Here is a 22,598-nt window from a genome sequence, read left to right as displayed (position 1 = left end):
ACTGCACGATTATGTTCACTAGCAACAAAGTCCAATCTTAGATTTCGCATAGACCACCCAAAAAAAAAAAAAAAGAACCATCTCTAGAAGATCTATATGGGAAGTGAAGCCTAGAGAGCAGACCAGACCGAAGGGTCCCTTTTGAAGAGAACTTGGGAGCACAAAAAGATAATGGAAACAGGCTATCCTACCTAAATGCCAAACTCTTCCATTACAAATATTAGTTCGAAAAGTTATTGTACACAGACTGGATAAGAAATAGTACAGAACTTGCGACAAGCTTCTCATCCACATCCTATTCGTTTTCTGGAATGTAGGCGTTCTAAAAAAATTTGACTACTGAATCTACATGACTTTTCTCAGCATCATGTTGTTCCCAGCAGGAATACATAAATAACTGCATTCGGGTGGCAATTGCTTAAAAATTCCTGAGGAAGCACCTCTAATTGTTGCTTCCGTCATGGAGTCGACTTGCCATGTAATCTATGAGTTATCTATATCATACAATCAACTTTTCCAGGTGAACACCAAGACCCTCCTCTCTGGTGGAGACAGTAACTTCAGAAGTCATCGGTATCTTCATCTTTCATCATCGAGTTGGGACCATCATCAAAGCCAGAACCTGGGGCAAGCTCATTTAGATCAAGAAAACGCCTTTTTCGAACACCCTCACCTTCATCTTGCCGTGGGCTATTTGCTTTCTCCAGCATATCGTTATCCTCTTTCTTGACTGTCTCAGGCTCCTCATCCTTCACAGGTTGATCCGCCTTAATTTCCTGGTTATCTGTGTTATTTTCCTCAGAATCTTGACTCACCATTGAGAACTCTTCTGCATTTTCACTGTCATTTGAGTGCTCCGACACATTTGACTTCCCGGGTTTCATTGACTCATTTTCTGATTCTGATAGTTCATACTGTCGATAATTTATACGGTTCCTGGTCGCCCTTTTACTACGCCGTAAACCTAACTGGAGCTCATCAACTGATCTCAGTTTAGTTTCCCTTCTAGTGCGGCCTGGCAATTTCTTAAATTTTCGGGGCCCATCACTCTCCTCACTTGCACTTAGCGAATCATCATCATCGTCCTCCTCCTCCTCCTCCTCCTCTTCTTCCTCTTCAGGATTATCATCATCCCAATGGTACTCGTCATCTCCTTCTGAGCTGCTAGATATCTTCCTCCTTTGTTTCCGTCTTCTTAAATATTCATCATCATAGATCACCTCACCAACTATATCGTCATCACTATCAAAGTCCGCTTCATTATCTGAAACTGCTTCAACGAACTCTCGTGCAGAATACCGCTGAGGTCTCTGCCTTCGGCGATTGCTATACACCGCAAGATTATCAGCAAAGAACTATAAAAGTATGTATGCGTGGTGTGCTGTTGTACGAGAATAGACAAACAAAGAAATCAAAGCAGAGAAGAGAATACCTCCGATCCGTTTGATCTGCTCTATTATCATCATAGAATCCATCATAATCAGGTGATTTTGGAGAAAGTGCATTGAAAGGTTGCGAAGGACCACCCCATCTACCATTTGTAAGAGCTTCCACTCTGACACCAGCTTCTCTCCTTGTGGCGGTTGGCTCCGGGGAAGAAGCTTGCTGCTTCCTGATGTGAGGGCAAAACAAAACTTAGCTTTAGATTGTGTTAGATGAAGAAAGTAAAGCATATAAAGATTTTCAAACAGGCAAATCTCATACTTGGTTATCTTGATAGCCTCATTGATTGATCTATCATAATCATCTGCAAAATTCACCCGTACAACAATCAGAAAATCAGAATTTTACCTTGCAGGAGAACTTTTAAAGCTATATTAGGGTCACAACTGAAAATATTTGAACCACCCAGGAACAGGATTATGCAGGAGCACCAGTTCCAGAAAGAACAAATTCAAAAACACAAATTGACCTAACACCAACCATATAACCACAACTATATAAAGTATTGGCACAAGGGAAAAAAATTAAATTAAATTAAAGAAAAAAAGCAAAAACTTTCAGAGACAAACAAGTAGAGACCTTGCCAGACTCCTTTCACGTCAATAGATAATACAGTAAACTAGGCATATCTAATTTTACTTGCTGCTACCATTTGCTTAAAACGTTTCTCCCTTTAAAGCTCTGCAACCACACACACACACACGCCCCCTCCCCAAAAAAAAAAAGGTCTACCAATGAAAACAAGCTCCTTAATTGGAATGCCTCTCCTCATCATCCGAAATTCTAATGATAGAAAGCAATTGGAGGATTTTATTCCTACTCGGGTAAACAGGTCTAAGATCTGATTGCTTGGTTCTGTATCAGTCTGCCCTTCCTTTTACCTTCCACGACATACTGCATCTCCCTGATTCCATTCTAGCTGCATACATACAGAATCTACCTTCCTAAACTATTTGTCATCCATGTTTTACTTTCCTTCAAAGGATTGCTCAGGCAGAGCTTTATTATGCATCTTGCATTTTACAGGAGCAGGGGAGAAAGTATGAAGTATCTTTTCTTGAGAAGTAAGGAGTATGAAAAAAAGGCAAATCACAAGCATAAAAGAAAATGAAAAAGAAACAAAAGAGAGGGGAAGGAAGGGGGGGGGGGGGGACACTGCAGGGGGAAAGATGAGACGACTGTCTCTCTACTGCCTATTCAATCTCTACCAACAGTAGCTTTCTACGCATACATACATAAACTAAATCCAAGGTAAAGACCATCTTACATGTCCTTCAAGGACTGTTACATGTCTTCTGAAGTTGACCACTTGGGGATCATTGAATAACCAAGATACTTAGCCTAGGAATCTAACGCATCAACAGTTTAGAAATCACTTCAGGCGTCAAGTACATCTTGAGAATATAACCTACAGAAAGCAGGCAAAGCATCTAATATCGGCTATTTATCAATGAAATTAGAGCCGTATTAAGTTAGGATCATATTTGTGCAGGAAATTTTCAAAATTGAACACCAAAATACTAGACAATTACAAGTTCAGATTCATGATTTGACAACAAATGCTTGTACAAAGTTGTGAAAGAAAATTTGGATATTCCCCCCATGCAAAATGGGGAGTAAAGCCAAAAAGTCACCATAATTACATTCTTGACTCTTCGGCTATACATACTTCTTGAAATCATTATCCTCACCTGGAAAGTACCTTGCACTTGGGACTTATGCTACATTATCATAAATCCAAGAGTAGAAAATTGAGCAACCTTCTTCAGGACGAAAGGATTTCCAAGTCTATCCAGGACAGTCAGTTTTTGTAACCATTTTGATTCTGCCCCAAAGATAACTAGATTACCCACCCAAAAACAGACTTTTCAAATTTATTATGACACAACATAATCTTTCCACACAACTACCAACCCAATACACACAATGTATGCATCTTGTAGAACCATCAGAATGACAATACTTGACACATTTCAAGTCAAAAGGAACAGATTCCTTTTCTAATACCAAGGGAAAGACCGTGACACACTCTGTAATATCTTGTCAGTAGTATTAGCCACAACACATAGAGCCAAAATAAATAAATAGATAATAAGCAAGGCACCCCATGGAAACTTTACCAAAAGTGTATGTGACAGGTTTCCTATCACGAAGAGAACGCCCAGCAGCAAGGCCATCCATATTCATCATATTATCAAGCATAAGAGCTTGTCTGTGTTGCTTCTTCAGCAGCTTCTCTTTTCTCTGCACAGAAAATAATTTCAGCGTCAATCCTCCAAAGTATTAATAGCCACTATATCTATCTGACAGCATTTGCCTTCATTATTATGACTATCTATATCATTCTTGATCATTGTTTGCCATTTTATCTCTTACCAGGAAAGAAAGATACAGCTTTTTGGAGGGGAAATACACAAATAATCCACAAAAGCAAAACATCTGAACAGATACAGAAAATGTCTGAAAAAAATATAGTGCAGGTCCTGCTCAGTCAATAAATGGCAATACCTTGTGGACTTTCTCAATCTCAGGAAGCATATCGTTTTTCAACTTCTTTCCAAGAGAAGCCTCCGTTCTATTTTTACTTGAAAATAGTTTTTCCTGCATTGAAACATTCAAGTTCTTCATATCCAAAAGAAAGGCAGCTATTAACACGAGCACAACTACAAATGTAAGCAACACAAGTTCATATGATAGTGTCTGTTACTTTTCCACCCTGATCATTCAAACACTAAAAGCGAAGACTGTATACGTATACACGCTTAGACCATTCTAATTGTGCTTAATTGCCATAGGAGTCTATGGAATAGAGAAGACTGCAAAGCAAGCAAAAAGTAAACTCCTTAACCTGTCTCCTTAAGTCTTAATATAGATGCTATAGTTAATATCCAAAGACTGGGTTTTGGGAGAATTTTTTCCACTATCTCATGGACGTTTGTTTGAAAATTTCCATGTGGTAAAGAAAAGAAAATATTTAATAGACTTTTTTCCAAGAAAAATTCCCATTTGTTCTTTTTGCCTTAGTTATGATCAGTATAACCATGTTAATGGCCAGTTGATTTAATATGTACTAAAGCAGGATGTTTTTGTGGCTAGCAGCAACCCCCCCCCCCCCAACAAAAAAAAACAAAAAAAAAAAAGAGGGCAAATAAAAAATGCTACATTGAGCGGCTCTTTTATGAATTTGGGACTCGTGTTCGCCCATTTGCTTTGTCATGTGTCTGAACCATATTTGATAAGAACTACACTACTCTACCTGACAACAAATTGCACTACTGTTTAAGATAACAAATGATTCAATGTGAACTAAATGAAAAAATTTCCAAAGTACAAAGGGTAAATTGAAGTCCATCGAGAAGTCTTCTACAGAGTAATTTTTTCAGTACTTTTGTTGGACGCGTATATGAATGAAACACAATTAAAAATGAAATTTTTTTAGCAAAAGCACAATTAATGCATGAGTTATAAGGTAGATCATAGTGCATTTATTTTTTCAAGTGCACTCTTCCAAAGTTTAAATGGTAGTGTTCGGTACCCTTTTTTCCTATGTCATGATTACTATTGTATCTGTCACAAAGTTTTTGCCATGATTTATATAGTCAAAGAAGTAAAAATTAATCCGTCATTCCAACCCTCCTATAGAATTTCCAAAGAAAGAACCTTAAGCAGACATCAAACCATTAAAGCCATAACTAACTAAGTCAATCAAGGGAAGAAAGAAGCTTTATATTGTAAAATGAAGATCTTGGTCAAATTTAAATTTGCTTAAGCCCTTTTTACAGTTTTGACCATGATAAAGAAGAAAGACAGAGGGAGTACAAACCATCACGCAAATATGTAACTGGGTTTATTATACTTTCCCGTCTCATATGCATCCAAGACATTCTTATGGTTTTAAAGAGATTCATGCAAGTCTCCCACTTATATGCGTTCAACAAAATCGGGTAAAAAAAATTAATATTTTTCTAAAACTAGAATTGGGCGATACCTTATGGTTGTTAAAAAGTTCGCTTTACGACTACCAATTCTCCTAATTTATAATTATGCAAACCAGTCAAGAGTCAGATGTGCGTCTAAATGTCATAATTCATTGTTCAAAATTAGGATAAGGCAACCTGCCGGAGATTTGAACTTCAGCACAGGGAAATGCAATTTAATATAAATGTGCATTGCTATATTAGTTCTTTAATACTCCCTCCGTCCCATTAAAAGTGTCATACTTTCCTTTCTGCTATGTACCAAAATTTGTGTCACTTTCTATATTCGACAAAAAAATTTTCCTACACTTTCACCATCTAACCCTTGTTGCAAGCCCACCAACTTGATTTATGACCATTGCTAGTGGACTCTAATATAAGTGCACGTATCCCACAACTAGTAATATACAACTGAGAGTGTACTTACACTTTAGTTTTCAAGTGGTTGTCCACTGACATGCAAAGTTCCTTTGGCCCCACAACATGAGCTTTTGCAGTTTTGAAAATTTAAAACACTAATAGCCTTGCCCCACACACTTGTTCAGAGCTATAAACATAGGGTAATGAAGGAAAAAAACAGATAAATTTTTCGCTGTTTGGGGAAAAAAAAAAAAACACGTGTCCCCAATAGTGATGAAAATTTTGGGACGGACGGAGTATATATTAACAGCATTCTTGGTCATAAATTATCAAAAATGTAGTTACTAAATTCTGCAAAGATAATGTAAAATTTTCTAAACAAAGGCTTTGTACACAGAACTCCATTTATATTTTCTCAACGAATTAGAAACAAGTTCAGTTTGATGCTAAGATAGACTTGCAAAATGACTCTGAAGTAACAATCAGAAATCGAAATTTGTCCACATATATGATAGCATTAACAATTTTTGTTATGCTTTAAATATCACGGAGAGGTGGTCTAACTGGACTAAACACACTGTCCTTATCCCTAGCGTTTGAAATGCTTATCTAGCCTTAGTCACTGTCTATTTACTCCTCTAAATTGTGTAATCTTCACTTTTAACCTCACTCACTACACCAGGAGCCTGTCTCATCCCTTTCTTTAATTCTTTTTGTGTTCAAAACACCATTGACGCATAGACTATTCGCTGCATGGGAATCTTCACCAGTGATGTAAAAACCTTCATTCCTTTATGAAGTTTCACTCTATTCTCAAAAATCAGTAAGCAAGGACCACAAAGAACCCAACCCTCCTCATCTTCCTCTCCTCCCCTTCACCATCAACATCTGTGGGGTAGAATTTGTTGGGCATGTTAGCATCCATCAGATCCCTTTCTCAAACAATCCATTGCAGCCCTTCCTCAAAGTCATCACACAATTAAATTAGCCAGATTAGCATCCATCAGATTCAAAGTCAACATGCCCAATTAAATTGGATGAAATTTGGTACGTATTCTGATACACAACTTTGTTGTTTTTTCACGTCATGTAATTCTGTGATTTATGGTCAATGGATCCATGGAAAGTATGAGTTACATATTTCCTAACTTATTTCTGCATTTTACATTGCTACATATGTGCATAGACATCTCTAGCTATTTCCAATCTCATACCCTTCTGCTCCCCCTTCTACAGCTTTGTAGGAAACAGATTTTTACATTGTGACCATTTTCAAAAGCATATAAGATTACCATACAGATCTTGCAAAAACAATGAGAATACTGGTTTGCCACAAAACACAATAGATCTTCCCAAGATCTACTACTGGTCAACCCAAATGTTCCCTTCTTTTCTTCCATTATACAAACCCCTCAAAAGATAGAAGTTCAACAATCAAAATGTTGCATGCTCTTCTTGACTTATACAAGATCCCAAGTATTCCCAGAGACAAAAGTTCAATCCCACAACATATATATATATATATATATATGCCAAAAAATTAAAAATAATAAATAAAAGAACAAAAAAACACACACCGCAATTGCTAAAGATCTAAATAAAGAAAGATGTTATCCCACAGGCGTAGTGTATAATAGGTAAGACAAGCTTCACCATCCGGTGCATATCATACTCCTGAAGTGCCAGAATAGAAACCTAACTACCAGAATACTGAAGAAGCCCATTGATTGAATGCATATTTGAAAACTTGACCAGACTATTAATCAAATTCCTAAAACAGAATTAACCAAAAGATTCCAGATCAAACTTGGCTCTGAGCCTAGGACAGGAAAAAACATACACACAAGCACAAATTTTTTTAAGGCTGCAAGGTTTTCAGAAGTTCTTGCATCTAATCACTTCTTAAAGTTATTTGCATTCCCTTTGTCCCAAGACCATATGGAAGTTATTGAAGACTCAAGCAAATTAATCGTAAGAGGACAGGAACTCTGGACCCTCTCAGGAGTTTCTAATTGAGAACGGAATTAGCATAATAAGAAGGCCAACCAAAATAAAAGCTTTCTTGCATGAATAGGATTACCGTATGCATACCCTACACAAATCACAATTTTGAAATGAGTTTATTCATCGCCAAAATGCTTCATATCCCTCGCTCGAGCTTAGGATTTACCTCCGATACATCTCTAACTCTATTTAATTATATTTTCAATGCCTGTACAATTTTCTTTTTCCACACATTTCTCTTTTTGAATTAATTTGGTGGAAGCAATTATTTTCTCTTTTTCAATTAATGTGATGAATGCTATATTTCAGTATTCCATCCCTTCATCTATCATTTGGAGTCTCCTTCCATGACAAAACAAGAAGCATAATACTAAATAGCCTAAGTAGCTCATTTAGGATACATATGTCATTTAACTTGTAAATCATGTGGAGATTAGAGTGACCTCCCTGGTATTTACCTTAATTGTAGAAACCTCCCTTCTAAATTCAGATATTGACCTCACCTCCCTAAAAGCCCATCCCATTTATATAAAATACCAGCAGATGCATTCCCTAAGAACTGATGGAAACTTATTCTAAGGGATAAAATGGCCAAAAAATATTCTACAACCTTCTTCCTTACAGTTTGCACAGAAGAAAACAAGTAAAAAACTGAATAACAGAACAGAACAGCAAGCTAGCATATTATTATTGTTACTGAAAAATTATCAATCTTCTCTTGGAATTTTGGAATCAGCTGCACACAAAATGACTTCTAAACCCAAAAACAAATGTAGAAAGATAAAGAGAATAAAATACGGGCAAGTATTCTTTTGTACAACTAGCAATATAAGAACCAACAAACACATGCTTAAAATGAGTAAAATATTCTGCATTTTGGAATCAGCTGTACACAAAATGACTCTTCTAAACCCAAAAACAAATGTAGAAAGATAAAGAGAATAAAATACGGGCAAGTATTCTTTTGTACAACTAGCAATATAAGAACCAACAAACACGTGCTTAAAATGAGCAAAATATTCTGCATTATAATCCAAAATGTTAATATCAAGGTGCAGGTCTTAGGAATTTATTTAGCAGACACTAGACTAGATTAAACGGTAACAAATAACTCACAGACACATCTTGAAATTCATCAAAATTAGTTGCAACTGTCTCCCACTGGTAAGATGAATTAGGAATGGGCGGTATGTTTCTCCCCTTTCCTTTCTTCACCTCAACTTTTCTAATCTCTCGATATAGTCGATGACCAACCATAGCATCATCTTCATACCTATATAAGAAAAGTGCAGCTAATAAGACTCTGATACAAGGAAATGAACAAAAGGTACAATAAAAAAAAAAAAAAAACCAAGTATCACTACTTAAAACTGAGAGAAAGTTTGTAGTACTCTGTTATGCACATGTAACCAGGAAATGCAAAGATAAGATGCATTACCAATAAGAGATTCCATGAGAATCACCACCAACTCGTTCTTTGCGAAATGCTGAAATATGGACACCATGCTTTACAGAGTTGTCTATATGGTTTCGGATATCTTCTTGCTGAAAATAAAACAACAATTACTTACAATTATCCATAACAGAAACATTAAACTTGAACAAAAAGATATGCAGATGACAAAGTGTTAACGTGCTTCTTGCATCTCAGCACTGTTCCTTAGGTTTTGAGGGAGCAATCAGCCTCCATGACATCCGAACACCAAAATTCTTATGCAAACTTACCGTTCATAACTGTTCTATCTTCTTTTCTAAAAGACCATAAGAATATAAGTCTTACTGTCTGATGGGTGTGGTTGAAATTGTCAGCCAATTAGCTATAGAAACACAAGATGTTGACCAAAAAATAGCACTTGAACATTCTCCCTCAAGGGAGCAGTAATAGGGATGACTGAATTTTTATGCATATGTACATCAATTACAAAGGGGAAAAAAAAGCCTGCTGTAAATTTTTCAAAGCCAGTACCTCAGGAACAGAAGCTATAGAAATAAGAAATAGAATGTCAACCATCATAAATGTTACCTCAACACGAATATCACATAGTGCTTTCAATATTACTACACGAACCGCAGGATCTAGAGCATTATATGCTTCAACTTCAGCCCTGAAACCAGTGAAGATTACATCTAAACACATGCAAATTCGTGCTTCTTCCACAAAAAAAAAAGGCAGAAACTCCTTCTAACCAAAGATTTTTACAGATGTATAGTTTCTTACCCATGAGATGCAACAATAGGTAGCTCTCCTTCTGCAACCTGAGATGAAATAATGCACTCCAAGATGTCAGAAAAAGGGAGGAATTAACAACTTCAGTATTTGAGTCAGCTCAAGCAACTAAAACCAGATTACCCAAAGCCACCAATCACGTAATTTTCTGCACAATACTGTAACCCATGTATTGTGTCCAAGGGCCATTCGAGTGATAGGAGGGATTGCCTGAGGAAATAAATTAAGAAAGTATAATATATGAGTTAATGCCATTATTTCACCAAGATTATCAAAGCATTTCATGTTAACAAGTAAAACTTTGTTGTGATCACATATACTTTTGACTTTGAAAAGTACTTTATCCACGCCCATGAATACTTATTGGACAATAAATGCATTTGACATCATGGAGGTTTTTAGGACACTTTAGGAGTCAAGGCTGGATGCTGCCCGGAAAAGGAAGAAGAAAATCATCAAGTTAATATTAAAAAAGAACAAAAATGACAAGAAAAGTCATGCCAGAAGAGTCAGAAGCCATTGATATTTAACCAAGAACAACTACTCAAAAGACAAACCACCACAACATTTAGGGATATTAGCAATTTTTAGCATTATGTACTTGTTAGTATTTAAACTGAACAACAGTTCCATCTCAAGCTGTGATAAACTATGTTCTGATGCTAGATTCCTAGTATATTATAAGAAGACACAGCAGATATGACATTAATCTAATGTCTCTCTAGGTATAATCATCTTCAACAACATAAATTCTCAATGCCCACAAGGGCAATAACAATCTACATACTGCTCAAGAAAAAAAACCAAATGAACAACGAGAACATAAACAAGTGAGTAGCCGGTAATGAAGTCCAAATTAAAGCACCAATTCTTTATTCACTTCCTTGTTTTGTATTTGCATCTGTTAGCTAGCTATTTGATCCTCGCAATACCCTTATTGCTTCTCAAATCATCAATGACTTACATAGCTTCTTTCAAGTGAAATTATTCTGATAATAACATTCTAGAATTCTATAAATAAGTTGAGATATAGACTTATCCAGGTCATCCACTACTTATCCTAACCAGTGGCACTTACTTCCTACACAAATATTTAAAGATGGTATATTCGCAGTTCTTATCCTGATGCTGCAGGAGGATGAATTAGAACAGGCAAACTGTTGTTAAAAACAAGATAGAAGTAGATAGATGATGCCCATAATACTAAAGATCTATACACCACAAAAGAAACCAAAAAGTCCAGTCAAAATGAATAGCAAGCAGGACAAAAGTCAACTATAACCAATCAATCTGAGGACAACTGAGCCCATTTAAATCTCTTATGCGCATAAACATCAACCAACTATTTCAGGCAGGAGGTAGGACAGCAAAACAATAAAAACAACTTAACAAAAGAAACTCAAGTTTGCCTACATTTTAGCCTGTAAAAGATTTAGGACTTTAAATCATGGTAGTTTGCTGATTGCAGTGGTAGCACACAAGTTGTGTGCCTGTTTGTAGCAGCCTTGGTTGGTGAAAATTTTTCGCTGCCTAGTTTTCAAAAGTACACCACAGTAGCAACCAAAGGTGAAAAACACGGGTCAGCCATGAATGGACACCAAATGATTTCTTTTTTTTTTTTTTTAAATTAAATACAGTGAATCTGGTGGCTAAGAAAGCAAATGATTTTAAGGGGCAGCCATGAGAGTTCAAGGTACAGCCATGCAGGAAGTCAAATGATCAGCAATTGGTGGAAGTCCAATGGTCAGGCACCATAGAAGATGCTCTGTGGACCACCTTGGCCACCATGTGTTTAAAAAGCTACCTACTTGCCACAGGATTGCCCTATAAGTAACAGCATCTAGAAATATATATAGTATGGAACTAGTGTAGAGATTGGAAGAGGAAGTCTAAGAAGGAGGAGAATAGGAAGAGAAAGGGAGAAGAGAACCTTAGGTTTCTCATGTAAAACAATCAAGCTCTAACTGAAACGTAGGAATATCCTGCATTAAAAAGTATCCAACTCCTAGTGGAATAAATTAGTTTCTAAGAATCCAAACCTACAACTGGAGGAAAATGAACAAAGCACCTTTAGTTCACACCCCAATTGTAATGAGCTGATAATTTATCAGGTTATTGTTTTCCACTTTTACCAGTCAATAAAGGTATTATGTAGATTTCCGTCCTATGTTGTTAAGCTGTGTAACAGGTTATGGAGCAGATTCTCAATATTATTCACCACAATGCCCTAGAAGAAAAACTAACTTTCCTATCAAATGTGCATTCCATTGTCCGTGTAACTGGCAGGAAATTTTTTTTGAGTTTGCCCCATAGTAGACCTAACCATGAGAGGTAATTCCAATCTGATTCTCCACATTACAGCTACATGCTAAGAAACTCTTCACCATACCTATGACCTCCACAAATTTAAAACTTCAAAAAAGCAACAAACTTTGTTATTCAGATGGCTTGATTTACCGGAATTGCAGTACTTAAAGAAGCAACTGAAATACCTCGCATTATTTATGCCCACACATAATTCTGAGACTTGATTGCTTATAAGCCATAGATATAAAGCTCCTACAATCAATTTGACTAGTTGCTACCCATCTTGCAACATTGCATTCCACCAAGGAAAATATTTTCATTCGACCAAAATATAGGTAGGGTAATGCATTTCTGAAACTAAATGAAGTATCCCAAAGACACCACTGGACGAATTTATACTATTAAATGTTACCAGAGTTCCAACGAAAAAAGAGGCTAGCAATTTTTATGCAAAATAAGTTCGCCACAAGGGCCAGAATTACCAGAAATTCACGCAAAAACTCAAGTTGGATAAAGGCACAAGCTTTTCATCCAAACAACAAAATGCACCAACCTTCAATAACGGAATATGAATCTCTCCAAGAGTATTATTCGGCGTAATGAGAGCTGTTTCGAACTCCTCTGCTGAAAACTCCACTTTAATATTCAATAAAGGCCTAAAAACCTACGCCAAGAAAAAGAAAAAGAACAGACAATTGTCACTAAGAGAAGCCAGAACCCATTAGCCTTGAAGGCACAAAAGCTTCACTTCTGGAAAAAAGAAAATCCAATCTTCTTTCAGAAAAACTTCAACTTTATGCAAGCTGACATACATTCAAAAAATTCAAGATAGAAGCCAACTGCCACATCCCACGAATGTTCCACCGCGGCAATTGCGAGGGCTCCGGTTCCCCCACTAAAGGGGTCACAATTTTACTACATTGCTGATTCCTCGATGATCCCAGAGGGGTATCATCGCCTTCCTCCTCTTCCTCTCCATGCTGCTCCACCTCCTCCTCCTGCTCCTCCACTTCCTCCCTCAGCAACCGGGCCGCCAGTCGCTCCTTCCTCAAAGCTGCCTTCTTCTGCTTCTTCTCTGCCTCGGCCGCAGCAGCCTCAGCAGCGGCCGCAGCCTGCATCCTGGCGGCCGCCCGCTGCGTACATGCCCTGGAGGGCCTCTCTCTCCTAAATACAACACTATTACTATTACCGTTATTGTTGTTACTAGTATTACTGGTATTATTGTTGTTACTGGCGTTGGGAGTTGCAGAAGAGTTAACAACTGTATCATTGTGGTGAGGAGGTGGGCTCTTATTACTTTGGGTTTTTTTGCCGTTATTTTGGGAAATTTTGTGGTGCTTTGGGGAATGGATCGGAGAAGGGGAGGAGGGTTGCGGGTCGGAGGCCATGGCTACGACTGAGGCGGTGGCGGAGAAGTGGGGATCGGAGAGGGGATTAGCTACGGAGGAGTTACATGGGAGATCATGGACTTGCATTGAACCAAACACTTGGGGTTTTCAAAGAAAGATTGTAACATCAAGAAAGATATCTGTATCAGTAAAAAAAAAAGAAAGAAAGAAATCCCAAAATAATACCAAGTCACTGTTGATATATGTTGATGAAGAAGAAGGCGGAGGAGAAGCTAAAAAGTACTAATGACCATCAGACATAAAAAGTGCTATATAGAAAATTTAATGAGAATGGATTAAAGGAAGGGGATAAACTAAATTTTTGTAATACTGGGTGGGGAGGGGAGGGGGGTTTTCTCCTGAGCTGTGTCTATATATCGTAGAGAGAAGAAAAGAGAGGAAAAATTGGAAAAGGGGGAAGAGACAAAGGCATCAAGGCAAAGGCAAGGGTGGAAAAAAATTGAAGAGGGCAATTGGGATTTTTTGTCAGTTTCTTCTCCTTTTGGTTTTTTTTTCTTGTTTTAAGGGTAAAGGGAACTTAGGGAAGGGTAAAGGGTAAGTAAATTTCAAGTATGCAGGGGGTAAAAATGGAATTTAGTGCGTGTTGTGTGTGTCTTGGGGGAAAGGGTGCTGTGTTGTGTCCTCTATGGGGGTTTTTTCATTTTTGTGGGTGGGGGCTGGGGTGTTTCTGAACTGTGAATTGATATCAGATTCCTTGGTGGTGAGAAATGTGGATGATTAAGGATTAAGGAGGTGAGAAAGACACAGAAAGACAAGAAGGTGAAAAGAAAGAGAGTGAAGAATGGGAACAGGATTAGGGACTGCAAGGGAAGGGCCAAGGCGTGGATGAACAAAAGATGGACTTGGAAGGACTCCTGCATACAAGTAAACGAGGTCGTATTAGTGGATGGAGGGGTAGTTTTAGTAGTACCGGAATTACTTTAGGAGAATTTGGACCTTTGGGAGTCAGACAAACTTGGGTCAGCAATTCCTTCAGTCAACCAGGAGTGGTCATGACATCTAATGGCATGTAGTACTACAGGAAGTAATACATACAGCCATCTTCCCACATGAGAGATGTAAACTGATATAACTATGTGGATGTAGTAAGGACAGACACAACCTAGGCAACATAGGTACTCATGATGATTGGAAAGTCTTAATTAATGTAATCCCAAATCTAGAGGGTAAGTTTAACAAATTTTCAATAATCGATATGGTGTTAAAATATTTGTGTATCACGGATATGTTTTTTTTTTTTTTTTTTTTGAATACTTTTGCATATGGCATCTTAAGACATATTACAGTAATCCACTCTAAACAAGTTTTGGAATGAATTTGAAGTTATGTCAATAGTTAAGTGTCATCAAAGAAAATACTTACTATGGATGAATGATTTTATGACAAACAAGCACCCAACTCGGATTATAAGGGGTGTCAGATGACGGCAAAGTAAGCACCCAACTCGGATTATTCATGAATGAGTTTTTGAATACTTTTGCATGGTTGTTTTTTTAGGAAAATACAAGATATATATACCTATATTTATTTAATAATATACAAGGTACGTATGCTTGTATTTGCTTATTCTTTTTAATTATATATGTGTTCGTGATCCTATTTGAACAGTTTGCAAACTAATTCGTATTCGACTCAATTATTAAATGAACCTAATCTTGTGTTCAAGTTTGATTCGTATTTTATATAATCAAAGTTTTTCGACCTCGAACCTAATTGCAAACAATTTTGTTCATTAAAAGCTTTAAGTGAAGAGAATGAGAGATGGAAGTTGAATTTTTTAAGTGGGACGGAGACACTAAGGGCATCCCACCTTATTGCCATTCATAACTATGATTTGTCCCTCAATTTGTATGCAAAGAAAACCTAACAATGTAGATGCTACCATCTTATGTTTTAGTAGGAAACACAATTGCACTTCACTCAAATGAAAAAATAAATGCCTCCTTAGTGATATGAAAAATAGAGTTATTTATTATTAAAAGCAATTATGTAGGTAATTGTTCAAGGCAGATAAGTAATAGAACTATAAGGTTTGAATGGAATAGGTATTTTTAGAGGTGTTTTTGAAAATTTTTTATTATAACTTTGGATCTTAAAAACTTTCATTGTAGATATATTTGGAAGTGTTTTTCAAATTTAAAATTTTGTTGAGATATTTTTAAAAAAATTCGTCTTTCATCCATGCCATCAGTAGTTCCTTCTCTCCTTTCTCTTTCTCTCTCCCTCTCCTTTTTCCTTCTCCCCCTTCTTGCTTCCTCTTTTCTCCCCTATTCTTTCTCCCTCCCCTTTCCCGCAGCTTTCTCTTCTATCCCTATCTCCTTTATATATATTTCTCCTTCCCCTCCCTCTTCTCTCCTTCTCTCTTTCTTCCTTATCTCCATTTTCCCTTCCCTTTTTCCCTCACCTCCCTCCTTATTCTTTTCTCTGCACCCTTCTTCTCCTTCTTCCTTTCCCCTCTCCGCATCCCTCCCCTTCCTCCTCACAATCAGATCTAATCGTAGGGAAGGAGGGAGAAGATGCAGGGATATTGTCATTTAAAAAAATACTTACTATTGATAAATGAATTTTATGAGAAATAAAAACCTAAAGCAAGCACTCAATCAGAATATAAGACATGTCAAATAAGAGCAAAGCAAATATGGGAGTTAAGTAGGTGGGAATAGAATTTTTAACGAGTCGAATCAAGACAAAATTTTAATGTTTACACTCCATTAGTATATTATATAAACAAGGATCAATTTTGATTGAATATTATATGAACTACAAGTGTATTGTCTTGGGCACATTGGCTTGGTTCAATAACTTTTTGAACTAAAATCACGACTTCAAAAAATTATTGGACCCAATAGGCATGGAGCACCACCAATGATATCAGAGTAAAACTCGCATGGTCTCTGTATAGGATGAACTTGGGACCAAGTGGTGTTATGTTATGGTTTTGATTACGTAAAGAAGTGCAAGAAATTAAGTGTGGCATACGGCTAAGCGTCACGTTCAATGGGTTTATCTCTTTAACCCATATGAGCCACCTCTAGAATTCATACACGACTAAATAGACAATTTGAATTACAACCGAACTTTGCAAGAATGTAAAGTTCCAAAGATGGGGTGAGCGAAATGTCCCACATATGAAATGAAGGAAGAAAAGGAATGAAATATAATCTTTGATCCATTAGGTTACTAATAACTTGGATTAACCATTTTGTTCTCGTGATTTCAATTCAAAAGTTACTTGGGCCAACTCATGGGTTTTGGGCATTACAATAAGTGGTGTTCGAATTTAATTCGTTAATTTGTATACATATTTGAGTTCAAACTAAACGAGCTGAATTCCTAGCTCGAGTTCAAGTTCAAATTTGAGTTTGAAAATGATATAATTATATTTTTTAAAATAATACATGATTTAGAATTAATTTAATTTAATTATTTTGTTTTAGAAGTATAAATAATACACAAGTTTCATGTATAGTTATTTTTGAGGAAAAAAAATACAAGATATATTTCCCTATATTTAATAATATATAAGGCATTTACGCTCATATTTATTTATTCTTTATAATTATATATGTGTTTATGAATCTATTTGAGCAGTTAACGTATAGGTCATGTTCGACTCAATTATTAAATGAGTTTAATCTTGTGTTCAAACTCGATTCATTTATTATATGATTGAACTTTTTTCAAATTTGAACCTAATCATGAACAATTTATTCATTAAAAGCTTTAAGGAGAGAGAATGATAGATGGAAGTTGAATTTTTTAAGTGGGACAGAGACGCGAACAGTACTCTGCCCTATTGCCATCCAAACTATATTCATACCTCATTTTGTATGTACAAAAATACCTAAAAATTGTAGTATCTAATTGTACAATCTCATTTTTATTAGAAAACACGATCACACTTTACACAATGACAGAATAAATTCCTAATAATATAAAAATAGTGTGTTTTTTATTATTGAAAACAATGACATAGTTAATTATTCAAGTAGATAAGCAATAAAACTATGAGATTCGTATGCACTAGATATTTTTACAGGTGTTTTTCATAAGTTTTAATGTAATTTTGTATGTTAAAGACTTTCACAGTAGATATATTTTAGAGTGTTTTTAACATTTAAAATTTTATCGATTTTTTTTTTAAAAAAAATTGTCTTTCTTATCATAGCCACCTACATCTTTTGTTCACTTGTCTCCCAACAGCTTCTCTTCTCTTATCTATCTTTCCCATTTCTATCTTTCTTTTTCTATTCCTTTCCATCTTTCTCTTCTCTTTCCCTCTTTCTCTTTCCCCTCCTTTTCCACTCCCGTACTCTTACCCTCATTCTCTTCTTCTTTCCTCTTTCTCTTGCCCCTCCCTTTGCTTCCTCTTCCTCTCTCTCCCCCCTTCCTCTCCTTGCTCTCTTCCTCTTTTCCTTTCCATCCCTCCTTCCTCCCTTTCTCTCACCGCATCTCTTTTGCTCCCTCTCTACAATCAAATCTAATCACATATGGGGAGAGGAGAGGTACGGAAGAAGGGGAGGAGAGAGAAGAGGAAAAGAAGTGGTAATGGAGGAGAATGGTAAAATGTGGGTGATGGTAGTGAAAAGTGGAGAGTAGTGGTGGAGGAAGAAATGGGTGCTGATATATTATTTTTATTTTTATTCTTTTTATCAACTTAAAGTGAGTTGTACTTGGGAGTTTTTAGGTTATTTTGGAGTGTTTTTGGATTAATGTTATTGTAGAATTGTATTTGAAATATAAGATTTTCCAAAAACTTAGAATCTATCAGAGCCATAGTTATCCCTACCCCTTTTTGAAATATTTTGAAAGTGTTGTAGGATGTTTTTAGGTTTTGTTACTATAGAAATATATATATATATATATATATATTAATAGGGCAAAATATCTGTTGGTTCTCGAACTATTAAATTTATACACTTTTAGTCCAATTATTATTTGTATATTTTTAGTCTTCCAACTTATAACACAGACATAGTTTGAATCATTTTTTGACCAATCATGTCTGGTCACAGTTACAATTACCAGCTGTTGGTCAATAGTCGTTGATTGATTGTCATTGACCAATGTTTGACAACTATTTTACTATTGTCAAAATTTATAAATGAAATTATATCTTTAGAATATATTTTTTGGCATACGTTCCAAATATGGGTTTGGTTTTCTCTAAATCTTGATAGAAATGAGTAGATCTAAAATCAAATGTAGTTTTACCACTACTCCACAAGTCCTTTATCAAATCTTTCAAACTTTATATCAAAATATTTCCTGGAGTGATAAGAGTTCAAATTGACAAAAATTTGACACAAAATCCTCAAAATTTTTCTCAACATAACTTAGCACTCTCACGATCATTTTTGGCCATCTTAAGATTCATTTGGTGTCAAATTCTATAATATTTTATACTATTCAACTTCTTATACCATGGTTATTGCAAAATATAATTTATTTGATCATATTTACATTGAATTAAAAACCACTCAATTTTGGACCATTCCTTTTACTATGTTAATTTACTAGACTTTCAATTTTTTTGCTGGTGTATTGTGCGTAATACAGTTTTCATGGGTTTTAACAGTTCAAATGAATGAAGGGTTAGAATTACACGTTTTTAGAAATTGAAGGAATAAAAATTTGTAAATAATAGTTGGACTACTAAAAGTTTGACAAACTTAATAGTTTGAAAGCCAAACATATATTTTTCCCATATTAAAAAACATAAGGCCCATTTAAATTAAGTGTTTTAAGGACGTTCTTATTAAACTTTAAGGATAGATGTGTGTTTTAATAAAATTTTTGACTTTATTTTTTGGATTAATCTTTTATACACTAACAGTATATACACTTTTACTATTAGATGCATGACACATAATCTGAATTTGAATTTGAAATTCAAATTTTGCGTATGTGTTGTATATTCAACTGTGATAGTGTATATACAACGTCAGTGCATATAAAATTTACTCTTATTTTTTAGGAGTTTTTTTAACATGCTTTTAGAGTGTGTTTTCAGAAATTATAGAAAATGACTTTTATGCCCTCCACCTCTCTCTCTCTCTCCCCCCCCCCTCTTTTCTTCCCTGCCATCTATCTTCTTCTCTTTTCATCTACCAGTTCTCTTCATTCCTTCCCCACCTCCTCTTTCTCTCTATTTTCCACTACATCCTTCTTCTTTTTCTTATCTTTTCCCTTGCTCTGCTCTCCTTTCCCTCTTATCTCTTCCCTCTATCCTGATCTCCATCTGCCTAGTCCCAATCTAATCTAGATGAGCAAGGGAGAAAAAAAGATGAGATCTATTGGGCTTACTCAACAATTGGAGTATACACAGTATATATGGTGGCCAAGGAACTAAAGAGAAATAAGGGGAAAAGAAATACCATAAGTGGGGACAACAGTAGAAATGAGAATCGAACAGGAATATGGAAAACTCTATGGGGGAATGAATGTAAAACACAAGTTGAACCACTTTATATGGAAATGCCTAAAAGGAATCCTACCTATAAATGGAGTAATCAAGACCAGAACAGGAAGAGGAGAACCAATGTGCAAATGTTGTGGCAACCAAGTGGAAACATTGGAGCACATGCTTTTCTACTGTGAAAATGCAGAGGCAATATAAAAATGTAATCCAATAAGATGGGATGGACTGGAAAAGCACAGGGACAACTTCTGGCACTGGTGGAATGAACTTATAGGGGTAACTCAGAAAAAAGATGGACATGATCATATTGCCTTAACAATCAACATACTATGGCAGATTTGGAAGGCAAAAAATGAATTCCAGTTTAACACACTGAAGAAGCAGCCAATGGCTCAAATCAATAAAGCTTTTATCAGAATGGCTAGAGTATAAGGAAGTGCAATCGTCCAATAGTGTCAATCTTGAAAGAAACCAAGCGACTCGGTCTACCTAGATTATTTACATCAAAATTAAAGGAATTTAAAATGAACGACTTGAATTGTTTGAAATGATACGGTATGATTTGGACTGTTAACTTGTAGTAAACTAACTATTTCTTGTCATTTTTTTGAAGATTGAAGCAATGAGGGGTTTCCAGTAAAGGCCCACGCTTGGGCAACGCCCAATTTCATCCTAAGCAGGAGTAGGGCATCTGCTAGATATGTAGAAACGTCCCACTACGCTCCAAGCTCGAAACAAATTCAAGAATCTGTGCAAGTTGTTGGGTCACTTCACAAGAAACAACAAAAGCCTTGCATGGCCAACAATTGGAGCCCATTTCAGTTAGAGTATCATTGCTCATTTGCTCTCTCTCTCTCTCTATGGATTTGGGGCAGGGAGCACGGTTAAGGGCCAAGATTTGCCCTCAAAATTTTGTGCGGCTGAGATTACACCATGTAATTCGATTTCCGCGCCAAGTGTGGGGCCCATCACTATCTGTTCTGAAAATACATCCTGTGAAAAAAAAGTTACACGATGTACAAAGAAAGTTACGCGCAGTTGATAATGATCAAAATTGCCCGGGACGGTTGCACCTCCGTGCCCCGAGTCCCTCTCTCTCTCTCTCTCTATATATATATATATTATGCAACAGTCCGAATCTTGCCGACTTAAAGCTCCCACTTTCGTTCTCAGTCTCTCAAGTCTTTAACCACATAGTGATAAATCAACTATTAACATAATATGCTAAGCTAAACCATTAGAAAAGCCTTTTATTATATCCTCGGTGAAAAATTAATTGTAGTGTTGCTGTTAGTTTTGTGAGACAAACTCTCGATTATCTGAATGGGGTTAGCGTAGCTAAGCCATTAGAGTAATAGGTTTAATTATGTAAAAGTGTAGAAGATCATAATAAATCTTTACATATAGATATACTTGTCGATTTCACAAATAAAAGATATATCATTTCCTATCTTTTGTGCCTATAATAACCCTAGAAGAAGTTCTCGGACTTGAAAAGGAATACGTGAGTTTTGAACGAATGACAAGCTGAGATGAATGATTCACTACTATTTGCTTGCTTGGAGAAAATTTCATCTCATGAAGTTCTTATCCAAGTTTGTGAAGTGTAAAAGTTATTAATTAGTCAAACCCTTCAAGATATTAGGACCCTGGAACTTCCCATTATTGTTGGATGTTTAAGAGAGCCATGACTGGCTGACTAGTGTATTTCACAAGTTGGATGCGAGGCAAATTGCCAAATTTGGGTTGCATGGTTTGTTGCCTGTTGGACGTGAAAGATTTCTTGCCTATTTATGGTCTAACCTGTTATGCACTATACTATACAGCATGATTTCCTCATCATTCCCTCCATCTGTGCGTGCTGCTGTTTTACATTGAACTTGGGAACATCATACAGGAGTTTATACACTTCTGATAACCTTATAAAAGAATAAAAAAGAAACAAAAATTAGAAGCCGATAATACATAAGTTGAAAAAGAAAAAAATTCAGGCAAGAACTCATAAAGGTGCAATATTCTCTTTATGCAAATTGCAAACAGTGAATAGACAATAATAATAATTGTTCTTTTGAGATACGTGGTACTACTTTTATCTGGTTGGAACTGTTGCATGAGTATGATTAGCATGCTTCAGTTAAAGCGACCCACATTTTTAGTGGCTCCTAACTTTTGCCAAGTGCCATTTTCGTTCCATCATTCTCAACTCAAAAGCTACCTCTGTACTCCATTCTGAATATGATCATTGCAGTAACTTTAGTCTTTTTTTGCTTCAGATGCCTCTCCTGAAACATATCTTTCCTAATTTTCTTTTTTTGTGAAGTAGTAGTTAAAACAAGATTTCCTGCATGGGTATCGTTCCGTACAAAAGTGTTAATACTGTAGCCAGCCAGCATGCTCAATTGATTTGCCCCCCTTTTCAATATTCAAATTGAAAAAGTTTCTCTTTACCA

General features: G+C 36.1%; 1 protein-coding gene across 1 annotated transcript; it reads right to left on the bottom strand.

Annotated features, from left to right (window-relative positions):
• Positions 1 to 188: 188 nt before the first annotated feature.
• On the bottom strand, positions 189 to 14,052 carry LOC113767679 (DDT domain-containing protein DDR4). Its single transcript, XM_027311853.1, has 12 exons — positions 13,131 to 14,052; positions 12,872 to 12,982; positions 10,135 to 10,221; positions 10,003 to 10,040; positions 9,808 to 9,889; positions 9,223 to 9,329; positions 8,901 to 9,057; positions 3,952 to 4,044; positions 3,564 to 3,687; positions 1,705 to 1,747; positions 1,433 to 1,612; positions 189 to 1,326 (listed from the first exon to the last, which is right to left on the bottom strand). Exons 1-12 carry the CDS (start codon positions 13,791 to 13,793, stop codon positions 561 to 563), a joined length of 2,451 nt encoding a protein of 816 aa, XP_027167654.1. The 5' UTR covers positions 13,794 to 14,052; the 3' UTR covers positions 189 to 560.
• Between the last annotated feature and the right edge of the window lie 8,546 nt (positions 14,053 to 22,598).

Source organism: Coffea eugenioides, chromosome 4, assembly GCF_003713205.1.
Source record: "Coffea eugenioides isolate CCC68of chromosome 4, Ceug_1.0, whole genome shotgun sequence".
Lineage (NCBI taxonomy): Eukaryota > Viridiplantae > Streptophyta > Magnoliopsida > Gentianales > Rubiaceae > Coffea > Coffea eugenioides.
This window is presented reverse-complemented; position numbering and strand designations above follow the sequence as displayed.